The sequence below is a fragment of the Bison bison genome, unplaced genomic scaffold (assembly GCF_000754665.1).
Source record: "Bison bison bison isolate TAMUID 2011002044 unplaced genomic scaffold, Bison_UMD1.0 scf7180017864525, whole genome shotgun sequence".
Lineage (NCBI taxonomy): Eukaryota > Metazoa > Chordata > Mammalia > Artiodactyla > Bovidae > Bison > Bison bison.
Genome location: NW_011495076.1, coordinates 1,678,351 through 1,692,060, shown reverse-complemented (window position 1 = coordinate 1,692,060; position 13,710 = coordinate 1,678,351). Strand labels below are relative to the sequence as shown.

The window sequence follows — 13,710 nt, the reverse complement described above, 5'->3', positions numbered from 1 at the left end:
ACTCTCAAGAGTCTTCTTCAACACCACAGTTCAAAAGCATCAATTCTTCAGCGCTCAGCTTTCTTTATAGTCCAACTCTCACATCCATACATGACCACTGGAAAAACCACAGCCTTGACTAGACAGAGTGTCAGACTCTGCAACCCCATGGACTGCAGTACGCCAGACTTCCCTATCCTTTACCATCTCCCAAAGCTTGCTCAAACTCATATCCATCGAGTTGGTGATGCCATCCAACCATCTCATACTCTGTCATCCTCTTGTCCTCCTGCCTTCAATCTTTCCTAGTATCAGGGTCTTTTCCAGTGAGTCGGTTCTTCGCGTCAGGTGGCCAAAGTATTGAAGCTTCAGTATCAGTCCTTTCAAAGAATATTCAGGATTGATTTCCTTTAGGATGGACTGGTTTGATCGCCTTCCTGTCCAAGGGACTCTCAAGCATCTTTTTCAGCACCACAGTTGAAAAGCATCAATTCTTCAGCATTCGGCCTTCTTTATGGTCCAACTGTCACATCTGTACATGATTACTGGAAAAACCATAGCTTTGACTATATGGACCTTTGTTGGCAAAGTGATGGCTATGCTTTTTAATATGCTGTCTAGGTTTGCCATGGCTTTTTTTGGAAGGAGCAAGCGCCTTTTAATTTCATGGCTGTAGTCACCATCTGCAGTGATTTTGGAGCCCCCCCAAAAATAAAGTCTGTCACTGTTTCCATTTTCTCCCCCCTATACTTGCTATGAAGTGATGAGACCAGATGCCATGATCTTTGTTTTTGAAAACTGTTCCACACCATTAAATAGTCTTCCAATATATTAATGTCTATATAACATGTGATAGTGGAGCTTCTCTGGTAGCTCAGATGGTAAAGAATCTGCCTGCAATGCAGGAAATGCAGGAAACCTGGGTTTGATTACTGCATTGGGAAGATCCCCTGGAGAAGGGAATGGAAACCCACTCCAGTATTCTTGCCTGGAGAATCTCATGGACAGAGGAGCCTGGGGGGCTACAGTACATAGGGTTGCAAAAAATCAGACACAGCTGAGGAACTAACACTTTACTTTTCACATGTGAAAATGCAATAATTTACTTAGTCTTCTATATTGTTCATTTAGTTTGTTTCTATTTCTGGTGTGAAAAACTCACTTAAGTTACCATCTTTATAGAAGTATTTTTATGTTTTGATTATTCCCTTTAATGCCTAGAACCAAAATTTAGGTTGGTTTGGTTCTAGGGTCTTGGCTAGACCCTAGCCAAGGTTGGCTCTTTTCTAGGATCTTGATAAATATTACTAAATTACAAACATATACCAGTTATTACAGTGTGTGGTTTCATGGCATCCTCTCTAATACTCAATATTAATTTAATATTTGTCAATTTTATAGATGAAAATATTATTTTTACTATTTACCTTGTTTTAATATTAGTGGTTTAGAACATGAATATTTAGTTAATTTTACTTGTATTAATTCTTTGTCCATTTATGTACTGAGGAGTTTGTTGATATTTTATGAATATGTCTATTAGAAAAGTTTTGTTTGAAAACTTAGCTCAGTGAAACTCCATCTTAGTCAAAATGGGGTGTCCTACTGATTAGTACAAATATTTATACAATTCCACTACTTCTAAAATAACCTAGATTGTGTTACGATTTTTGTTGCTGACTAAATATCACAAATTTTTGAAGCACCCCATTTTTTTAAGTCTCTGTGATTCCCTTTCTCACCTGGTATAGGGCCTTGCTCAAATACCACCTTTCAGGAGTTCCACTCTGATGATCCTAAGTACACTTGCAACTTCTGCCTGTGACCTCACACCACACCCTGCACTTCAGTCTCCTTTTCAGCTCTACTTCCTTTTCCATTATGCTTACCACTTTCTGAAAGACTGTTTAATAGGTTTTGTTATTTGATACGTCTGTTTATTTTCTGTCTCTCCTTACTAAATGTACTAAAATGTGAGTCTCCTGAGGACAGGAATTGCTCAGTGGTGTTTTAGCACCCTACTATATCCAGCACTCACAACAGTACCTGGCATATAGCAGGCATTTGATAAATCTTTGTTGAATGAATGAACGAATATTAATAGATGTATTACTGAGTTAAAAGATCCTTGTCCTAGTGAATACCAATAGTTTTAATATACTTTATTGTACATATACTAATTTTAAAATATGAAGTGAAAATTAATTTTTGTTTTTGTTTTTATAGATAATTTTTCACACATTGCAGTTGTTTGCATTTACTCCCCTTGCCATTTTAATTATGAGACTGAAGCTCTTTTTGACACCTCATATGTGTGTTATGGCTTCCCTGATATGTTCTCGGCGGGTAAGGTATTCATTCTTTTATAACTACTCTATAGCACTATAGCAACTACAATGTAGTTAATCATGGTTTTGGTCACTAATCTAAAACATAAAAGTACTTGGTGTTTTTTTATCTTAAGTGATTTAAAGTACTAGTTTGTGATTCATTATAGCATAAGAAAAGCAAATTCAAGTAGCTTTGAAATTTATTCCTAGACTTTAGCTGATAATTCTGTGACTTTCCCCTCTATCAGTATTCTCACTAATATAGTTTTTGAAATTCAGGTAAGTGTAACAGTTTCATGGCCCATCAAAACTATCCTCAAGTGCTCTTGTAATACTAGAGAAGATGCAGTGCAATTGTTCTAGTATTGTCCTGTTGGGCTTGGATAATCTGTGGAAAAATTGTCAGTTTCTAAGGTTCTGTTACTGTAGCTCATATGCAAGACAGCTAGATAAAGTAGCTAGAATTTTGGGACCAAGTTACTTCTAGAGACCCCTTACTTGGTCTTGATTATAAATGTTTTGCCTTAGAATATCATAATACTTAAATTCCTGAGAGGATAAAAATTGTCAGTACTAATGGTGTTTCCCTAGATATTCAAGATGTCCATAAAAGACATCCAGATATTATAGGATTTAGTTCGAGGATATGTCAGAATTATGATTTGTTAACCTTAACTCCTGCTTGTAAATCTGTCCTGGAAGGATCAGGTATTTCTTCTTTAATTCTTTCAAGAGGAAAGTAAGCTCCATTTTTAACTGGATCATATAATTCTAAAATATTTGCGGGTTTTAAACAATAGATAATTATTATATTCTGTATATTATTCGTATCAAATGGTAATCCATCTTGGTTTAGGTAGAAAGGTGAGAATATATTATTGACCCAATAGCACTGTTCATATAAGAATGATAAATAAATGGTTTCTTTCATTTCAGCTCTTTGGCTGGATTTTTTGCAGAGTTCGTTTTATGCCTGTTATCCTCAGTCTTGTAACAGTAATGTCAATACAAGGTTATGCAAACCTCCATAATCAATGGAGCATAATAGGAGAATTTAATAATTTGCCCCAGGAAGAACTGATACAGTGGATCAAATACAATACCAGGCCAGGTATGTAGCTGTTTTGATTATATGTATAGCTAGCACACACACATACACTTATACACATTATATGTTGTTATACATTTGTGTATATTGTATAGTTGTCATTTCATATATGTATGTGTGTATATATGCAATTTAAAAAAACACATGCATTTATACCTTCACACATTTTTAGTGTGTTAATTGCAGCGTTCATCAAATCAAATTTCCAAAAGGAAACTTTGTGTCCTCTTTAAACCCCTCCTGGATACCTGTCAAAAAGAATTTTAATTGATATCTAGAGTTAATAATTGTTCACAAGTTATATGCTATAACTCTGAGATTATTACTGTATCATAACAGTGACACTTCAAAGTAAAAAGCCTTTAATAAATGACAGACTTTTGCACTGTGTGACAGGCGACTGGAGAAACCAGTTTTGACTGTGGGGAGGTTAACAATACCCTTCCCATTACTTCCGCCAGTGCATACCCTCTGCTTCATGTCTGTAAAACCAATCACATACAGAAGGGTTAAAATCTTGGACATTTGGGTTTTTTCACTAACTCATCTCAAAAAGATGATTATACATGCTACTTTTAAATAGTTTAAAATATTTTTTTAGTTTTTCTTTTCTTACAGTCTTTATCTAAGACCACCTCAAGCAGATTGATATTTACTTCATTTTTAAATACCTTTCCAGAGAATGAATATATTCTATGCTATTTTCTGCAACTATTCTATAGTCTTGTCCGAGACAGTTTTTTCTGGCTTAATTTCTTCACTGTGATTTATTTAAATTTATTCTGTGACTCTTTGAGCCACTTTCCTCTTATCTCCTATTTGATAGTCATCATTCTACTATTTAGCTATCATTAAGGTAAACTCTTATAAACTTCAACTCAAATATTTGGTCTGTGTCTTTCAAAGGTTGACAGTGACAATGCCTCATCACTTAGACTCTGAGTCTTAGAGCTTCCAGGCTAGTTTAATCAGAATTTTTGAACTAATCCTTTGTTTTTTCCCTATAAAGTACAAGGTAGTTACTGCTTTTAATCTCTCTCACCCCTCACCACTTACAGCTGTTTTTCCAAAGCTTTAAAAGGTATCTGTTCTTTTCATGTTTGCTTGCATCTTTGTTCCAGTGTTTGTCTTGGGTTCTTGGCAAAGAAAGCCTATGTTTAGCAAACTTACCCTTCTGAGAGATTTCCCACAAACTCTTACGTCATTTTTGCCTCTTCTTTGATCCTACCAATTTTTCTCATCTCTGTATTATGAGTTCTCTCATGGTTACCACAGGTTTTATTAAACGAAGCTTGAGATTCTATAATTAGGGTGAGACTAGAGCTTACATTCAGGTCTACCATGTAGCTTTGCATAGTTTGTACACAGCACAAAGGTGCTCAGTTGAGAGGACAAGAGGGAACTGTAATCCAGCCTGTGGTCCACTCACAAGTCATGTATTAGTGAGGTTCTGTCAGATCAGAAGGGATACTTTTTTCTAATACATGCAGTAGGCTAATTGGAGATTTAAATATATTATAGAAAAGATCCTGTGGTTTCCCTGTCATGCTCATATTTGATGCCTTACTCCCAAGAGGAAAGAAGCAGCTAAGGAGTATTTCTCCCTTTCCCTCTGTTTCATAGACGGTTTCTTCTCCGTGGTTCCAGTTCTTGCTGGACAGGCTTCCCTAGTTTCTTCTGGATGACCCTAGTCCTGAGCTTGGGTCCCTCTAGCCCAGAGTTTCTCAACTTTGAAATTTGGGGCTACCCTTTACACTGGCAGAATAATATTTAGCAGCATTAGCAGCATTCCTTTCTTCTACCAATCAGATGTCAGCAGCACCTCTCCCGTAACAGTGTGGTAACCAAAAATGTCTCCAGAAGTTGCCAGGAACAAAATTACTCCTGACTAAGAGCTTTTCATCATTAATTATTGAATCTTACAGTAATAAAGATATGTTTACTTCAGTTTATTTATATGTTTTTTAATTTAAGGCATATGCTGCTGCTGCTAAGTCACTTCAGTCGTGTCCAACTCTGCGCGACCCCATAGACGGTAGCCTACCAGGCTCCTCCGTCCATGGGATTCTCCAGGCAAGAATACAGGAGTGGGGTGCCATCTCCTTCTCCAATGCATGAAAGTGAAAAGTGAAAGCGAAGTTGCTCAGTCGTGCCTGATTCCCAGCGACCCCATGGACTGCAGGCATATGAAGAGATATAAATCCCTTAGAAGAAATGTAATTGCCCTCATTGTCAACAAAAGAGTCCAAAATGCAGTACTTGGGTGTAATCTCAAAAGCAACAGAATGATCTCTGTTTGTTTCCAAAGCAAACCATTCAATATCACAGTAATCTAAGTCTATGCAGCAACCACTAATGCCAAGGAAGCTGAAGTTGAATGATCTGTGAAGACCTACAAGACCTTCTAGAACTAACACCAAAAAAGATATCCTTTTCATCACAGGAGACTGGAATGCAAAAGTAGGAAATCAAGGGATACCTGGAATAACAGGCAAATTTGGCCTTGGAGTACAAAATAAAGCAGGGCAAAGGCTAATAGACTTTTGGCAAGAGAATGCATATACGGTCTTCCAACACAGAAGAGACAGCTCTACACATAGACACCACCAGATGGCCAGTACTGAAATCAGATTGATTATAGTCTTTGCAGCCAAAGATGGAGAAGCTCTATACAGTCAGAAAAACAAGACCAGGAGCTGATTGTGGCTCAGATCATGAACTCCTTATTGCCAAATTCAGACTTAAATTGAAGAAAGTAGGGAAAACCACTAGGCCATTCAGATATGACCTAAATCAAATCCCTACAATTATACAGTGGATGTGACAAATGGATTCAAGAGATTAGTTCTGATAGAGTGCCTGAAGCACTATGGACAGAGTTTCATAACATTGTACAGGAGGTGGTGATGAAAACCATGTCCAAGAAAAAGAAATGCAAAAAGACAAAATGGTTGTCTGAGGAGGCCTTACAAATAGCTGAGAAAAAAAGAGAAGTGAAAGGCAAAGGAAAAAAGGAAAGATACACTCATCTGAATGCAGAGTTCCAAAGAGTAGCAGGGAGAGATAAGAAAGCCTTCCTAAGTGAACAATGCAAAGAAACAAAGGAAAACAATAGAATGGGAAAGACTAGAGATCTCTTCAAGAAAATTAGAGATACCAAGGGAACATTTCATGCAAAGATGGGCTCGATAAAGGACAGAAATGGTATGTACCTAACAGAAGCAGAAGATATTGAGAGGAGGTGGCAAGAATACACATAACTGTACAAAAAAGATCTTATTGACCCAGATAATCAGGATGGTGTGATCACTTGCCTAGAGCCAGACATCCTGGAATGCAAAGTCAAGTAGGTCTTCGGAAGCATGACAATAAACAAAGCTAGTGGAGGTGATGGAATTCCAGTTGAGCTATTTCAAATCCTAAAAGATGATGCTGTGAAAGTGCTGCACTCAATATGCCAGTGAATTTGGAAAACTCAGCAGTGGCCAAAGCACTGGAAAAGGTCAGTTTTCATTCCAGTCCCAAAGAAAGGCAATGCCAAAGAATGCTCAAAGTACCACACAATTGCACTCATCTCACCTGCTAGCAAAGTAATGCTCAAAATTCTCCAGACTAGGCTTCATTAACTGAGAACTTCCAGATGTTCAAGCTGGATTTAGAAAAGACAGAGGAACCAGAGATCAAATTGCCAACATCCATTGGATTATAGAAAAAGCAGAAGAAGTCCAGAAAGGCATCTTCTTCTGCTTCATTGACCACGCTAAATAAAGCCTTTGACTGTGTGGACCACAACAAAATATGGAAAATTCTTCAAGAGATGAGAATACTAAACCACCTAACCTGCCTCCTGAGAAACCTGTATGCAGGTCAAGAAGCAGCAATGAGAATTGGACATGGAGCAATGGACTGGTTCTAAATTGGGAAAGGAGTACGTGAAAGCTGTATATTGTCACCTTGCTTATTTAACTTATATGTAGAGCACATCATCAAAGAAGGCAATGGCAACCCACTCCAGTACTCTTGCCTGGAAAATCCCATGGACGGAGGAGCCTGGTAGGCTGCAGTCCATGGGGTCGCTAAGAGTCGGACATGACTGAGTGACTTCACTTTCACTTTGCACTTTCATGCATTGGAGGAGAAAATGGCAACCCACTCCAGTGTTCTTGCCTGGAGAATCCCAGGGATGGTGGGGCCTGATGGGTTGCCATCTATGGAGTCACACAGAGTCGGACACGACTGAAGCGACTTTGCAGCAGAGCACATCATGCAAAATGCTGGGCCAGATGAAGTGCAAGATGTAATCAAGATTGCTGGAAGAAATATCAATAACCTCAGATATGCAGATGACACCACCCTTGTGACAGAAAGCAAAAAGGAACTAACAAGCCTTTTGATGAAGGTGATAGAGAAGAGTGAAAATGTTGGCTTAAAACTCAGTGTTGAAAAAATGAAAATCGTGGTATCCAAGCATGGCAAATAGATGGGAAACAATGGAAACAGTGACAGACTTTTATTTTCTTGGGTTCCAAAATCACTGCAGATGGTGACTGCAGCCATGAAATTAAAAGACGCTTTCTCCTTGGAAGAAAAGCTATGACAGACCTAGACAACATATTAAAAAGCAGAGACATTACTTTGCGGACAAAGGTCTATCTAGTCAAAGCTATGGTTTTTCCAGTAGTCATATATGGATGTGAGAGCTGGACCATAAAGAAAGCTGAGTGCCGAAGAACTGATACTTTTGAACTGTGATGTTGGAGAAGACTCTTGAGAGTTGGCCAGGAGATCAAACCAGTCAATTCTAAAGGAAATCAATCCTGAATATTCATTGGAAGGACTGATGCTGAAGCTGAAGTTTCAGTACTTTGGCCACCTTATGCAAAGAACTAACTCATTGGAAAAGACCCTGACGCTGGGAAAGATTGAAGGCAAGAGGAGAAGGGGATGACAGAGGATGAGATGGTTAGATGGCATCACCGACTCAATGGACATGAGTGAGCAAACTCTGGGAGATGGTGAAGGACAGGGAAGCTGGTGTGCTGCAGGCTGTGGGGTTGCAAAGAGTTGGACATGACTGAGCGACTGAAGAGCAACAACAAATTCATTCAAAGTTACATTTAGAATGGTTAATAATATTTGAAAATAAATATTCAATTATTTCCAGTAGATCTGAGTAATATGCCTAGTTCTTATTGGTGGTTTTACTTTGCTGATTAAAAGTGATAATGATCTTCATAGTTATATAATCTATTATATGATTCTAATAAATCATATTTATTTCTTTCATTTGGTCTTTTTGTCTCTCAAGAAATACAACTAAAACTGAAGCCACACAGATTTTGGTGTATCACTAGTTACAACCACAAAGCAACGGATTTATACATGGTATTATTCCAGAAAGTACTACTAACATGTAATGAAATGGTTTGATGAAATGTATTTATAAAGTCAAGACTTAGTTATGAATATTTAAAAGTGATCTGAGGGAAGAAAACAATGCCTTCATCTGTCAAGTTCTCAGGATTACAGTTCATAACCCATGAAACTCAGTTTAAAACATGTACCATGAGACTTGCCCTTTATAAGTCTTCTAGTTCCTAGAACTTTAGACTGTTGGAACAAGATATGAAATTTTACAATTCTTTCCAGTCCCGTCTTTGTAGTGCTGTCTGTTAGTATAGCACTTGAACAGGGCAGTGTGCTCTAGTGAAGTGGCTGAGAGGGTGGGCCCTGAGAGTTCCTAGCTGTGCTGTCTAGGGCTAATTGCTTTGCTGTCTCTTAGCTTCCTAATCTACAAAACAGGAATAACATAGAACCCACCCCCAAAGCTGTGCAAGTTAAATTGTATAATCACCAAGTGTATGGCACCAAGATAACATTTAACAAAGTTGGCTATTATTATGTAGACCATCAGTAAATATTAAGTGAAAAAAAAAGAATGCTGTCAATGATTATTATTTTAACTGTACTTCATCTTTCTTGGGCTTCCCTGGTAGCTCTTCTGGTAAAGAATCCGCCTGCAATGCAGGAGAGCCTGGTTTGATTCCTGGGTTGGGAAGATCCTCTGGAGAAGGGATAGGCTACCCACACCGGTATTCCCAGGCTCCCCTGGTGGCTCAGATGGTGAAGAATCTGCCTGCGATGTAGGAGACCTAAGTTCGATTCCTGGGTTGGGAAGATCCCCTGGAGGAGGAAATGACAACCTACTCTGGTATTCTTGCCAGAAAAATCCCATGGACCTCTGTCCACTGGTAGGCTACAGTCCATGGGGTCAGAAAGAGTTGGACATGACTGAGCAACTAAGCACAGCACATCTTTCTTAACTGGGTTCAAATATTACAGATGAGTAACTTTTGGTTTTCTTTAAAACATGTTGTTAAGAAATATAATCTTGTTTTCCAGATGCTGTTTTTGCTGGTGCCATGCCTACAATGGCAAGTGTCAAGCTTTCCACTCTTCACCCCATTGTGAATCACCCACATTATGAGGATGCAGACTTGAGGTGGGCAACTGATAGAATACTACAACCAGACACACCAAGGACTTCTGCTGACTCGTAGGAATGGGGAAAATGTTTATCTACACACACACATTCTTTCATCCTCATGTTCATTCTAGAAGTTAAAAAGTAGTAACAATTCAGAAATTACAACATGTACCTGTTAAAGCAACCTTAATAAATGGCTGAAAACTGAAAAAAGCAAAACTGAATTTTGCTCAAAGTAAAAACTAGATCAAGAAACCACTCTTGATCTTACTGGTAGCCAATGATTAGCCTTTTTTTCACGGATAAAAAGAGTTTATGAAGTCCACTATGTTAAATGCTTTTATGCTCTTTTATTAGTTGCTTATGGGAACCCTATTTTCCACTGAAATCTGAAAGTTTTGTTTTCCTTAAGTGACTTTTAAAAATTATTTTAATCATCCTAGTAATTGGATAATCTTTTCCTTGTAATGTGACTTTGGTTTATTGTTAAAGGTAATATTTTAAATTTAAGTTTTATGTTTGGCTTTGAAGATTGGGCATTCTGTATGTTTGAACTCTTAAGAAAAGTCTAATGTATAATTGATCATTTACTTAGGATTTTATAAAAACTCCCATTTAGAACTAAATCATCTGTCTACCATATTTTGGTCAACATTCCTGTTTCTCAAGCTTCTGTTAGGGTACTTTCTCTACCTGACTACTACTGTAGATGCTCACTGTCTAATTATTCTATTTACTACATTCATCTTCAACTCATATGTCTTTCAGACCTTCTCTAAATGAAATTATCTACTGAAATCTGTATTTTCACTATATTTAGCCTCTATCTGAGTTTCTTCCAGATTAGTTATTTTATTAATTATGCAAAGCTAATTTTATATTCTGAACTATTATACTGCTACCTATCTCTAGACTCTAAACTGGCTTATACACTGATAATCAGTACCTGAAAAATTCAAATTTCTGTAAGTTTTAGAACATTTAAAATGTAAGTAAAATGTGGAAATTTCTATCCCCAAATAATTCATGCTGTTTGGGATCATGTATAATCAGTGCTCCATCCAGTAAGCATTGGGGTTTTAATTTGGTAACAAAATTTCTTTAGTCAACTCTGTTATCACTTATTTAGAAACATTTTTTACTTGTTTGAATTTAAAGAGCTCGGACAAAAATAGTTTACTCCGCATATAGTCGAAAATCTGCAAAAGAAGTGAGAGATAAGTTGGTGGAGTTACATGTAAATTACTACATTTTAGAAGAGGCATGGTGTGTTGTGAGAACTAAGTGAGTATGAGCCCTATGCTCTATGATATATGGTATATTTTAAAGCAATGAATGTTTTACTTCATTACAGCAGTCCTGATTCTTTAAAATTTTTTATTTTAAATTAATTCCATTAAAATTGTTATCTTGGCATTTTATTTAAAATTCTTGCATGGAATTATATACTATTTAAGCATAATGTGATTTCAGAAATGATAGTGTATTTTGCTATCCTAATTCTTTCAATTTTAACATCTGAATGTTGCTTTTTTCCATAATTTTCAAGTTTTTAAAACTTTTACTAGATATCTAAAATACAGATTTGAATTTATAGCAAAGTGAGATACTGGCATTCTGCTACTACAGCTGATTTACATTGGCTTTATAAGACATATAAGAAAAGTTTCACATAACTCAGAAGGACATAATAAGAAAATATTTCTAATTAACAGTTTTAAATTTCTAAATTTTGAATACCTAAAAAATACATCAAATTCTGAGATGTGTAATGAATATCATCAGGCCTTTGTTTAGTCTCCTTGATTTAAAAAATCCTTAGTTGTATTAATCTTAACATTAAGAATTTTCATTTCTCCTATGAATAATTAGGAATTGGCTATATTAGACTTTTGAAGAGCTAATTTTTGAGATTTTCGTAGCCAATTTTTGTATCTAATTTTAAAATCTAATAAATAATGTATAGGAAGAAGTATATCAGTACTTGCAAATGTGAGTTGGGACTAACCACTCCAATCAAATGTCAGAGATTGAGACTGAATATAAAAGCAAAACCCATCTATGTCCTTCCTTACAGGAAGATGCATTTTAAGTACAAATACATGAAAGAAAGGTTGAAGTAGAAAGGATAAAAATTTACCACTTGAGTAGCCATGTGTGTAGCATATGCTAAATATGTATTTTCTAGCATATTCTAAAAAGGCAACACTATAGTGTGGAAGGAAGATCAGTACTTACCTAGGCTGATGTTTCAGGGAGGGGATTGACTATAAAAGAGTACAAGGGAACTCGTTGAGATGATGGAAATTTTCTGTCTTATGATTATGATGGTGCTCACACACATACACGTTTACCCATGCTTATGAAAATTTACACATAAACTGGGTGAATTTTATTGTATGTAAATTATACCTCAATATAGACTGATTTTGTCTGACTTCTTCCCTGTAATGATTCCCATGCAGGGTTATTCTCTAGTGAGAAATATCTCATTTAGTCCACTCAGAAAGGGAAGAGTTGAGGGGAGTAACAGTGGCAGAAGAGCTTCTCTTTCCTGCTTTGGACTTTATATGTTATCATGCTAATTTAACTCAAAATTTAAGTTCAAGAATATGAAGTAGGTAATTCATCAGGAATTAGATTAACTATTAACTTTGCTTTAATTTGTCTCATTTTACAGTAAACGGGTATTATATTTGGATGGCAGTACCGCTTAGAACATATATTCATTTATATTTCACTTTGAAGGTGGATTTTTAAATATATGTTTCTGAATTACATTGAGCTCTTATTATTTGATTCAATCATATATTGGTTATTTGGTTAACTGGAATATAAGAATATAGCATAATTTCATTTTATTATTAATATCTCTAAATTTTAAACATGTTTTTTGAAATGTACTAAGATCTTTAATTTATTAAATGTTAGTCTCTAAAAATCTGAGATATTTTATAATTATAGTTCTTCTAGATATGAATGCATTTTTAATATATATATTTGCTTATTTTTTCAGGCCTGGTTGCAGTATGCTTGAAATTTGGGATGTGGAAGACCCTTCTAACTCAGCTAACCCTCCCTTATGTAGCGTCTTGCTCAAGGATGCAAGGCCATACTTCACCACAGTGTTTCAGAATAGTATGTACAGAGTGTTAAAAGTTAATTGAGAAAAGACTGCCCGTTACACTGTGGTGCAAAGAGGTGCACAAAAACAATCACTTTAGTTTATTTACATTAATAAAAATCACAAGCTTTAATAAGGGACCCTTAAAAACAAGATAGGAAAAATGATTTAAAGTTTTTCTAATTTCTAAAAGGTAAATTATTTCATTGTTTTCCATTGAATGTCAGCCTTATTAAACTTGTCATATAAATGAGTAAATCATTTCATATTCCATAAATAAATGTTCATCTTAAAGTTTTAAAGAAGAAAAATATATGTAAGAGAACAATGAAATTGAATAAATCAAGAATATATAAGTCCTTTTGTATCCAACGAGGCGAATTGCTTCTAATTTTCTCTAGTTCTAGGATGTACCAACTCAAACTCTTTAAAACACTTAGAAGAGACTAATGCAGTTTCTGAAATGACACTTCCCTAAGATCCTGCTACTGATCACAACCTCTATCTTTGTGAGGAAATTTGTTTGTAACCATGTGTCTATTAAGGTTGTTTTTGCCTTTAGTAGCCCTCAGGAAAGATCTTTAATAGCTTTTAACAACTTTTTTTTTAATCATTTCAAGTTTTTTTCAAAACAGCTTATTTTGCAATGTTTTCAATCTTTTTAAATTTATTTATCCAGCCA

The 13,710-nt window shown here is 36.0% G+C and overlaps 1 protein-coding gene across 1 annotated transcript in view; it reads left to right on the top strand.

Annotated features, from left to right (window-relative positions):
• Positions 1-13,145, top strand: part of DPY19L2 (dpy-19-like 2 (C. elegans)) — a 92,281-nt gene extending 79,136 nt beyond the window's left edge. Inside the window, exons 18-22 of the mRNA XM_010831143.1 lie at positions 2,206-2,325; positions 3,246-3,420; positions 9,820-9,919; positions 11,063-11,188; positions 12,921-13,145. Of these exons, the coding sequence (XP_010829445.1) occupies positions 2,206-2,325; positions 3,246-3,420; positions 9,820-9,919; positions 11,063-11,188; positions 12,921-13,071 (672 nt within the window). The 3' untranslated portion in view covers positions 13,072-13,145. The remainder of the gene's footprint in view (positions 1-2,205; positions 2,326-3,245; positions 3,421-9,819; positions 9,920-11,062; positions 11,189-12,920) is intronic.
• The last annotated feature ends 565 nt before the right edge of the window (positions 13,146-13,710 follow it).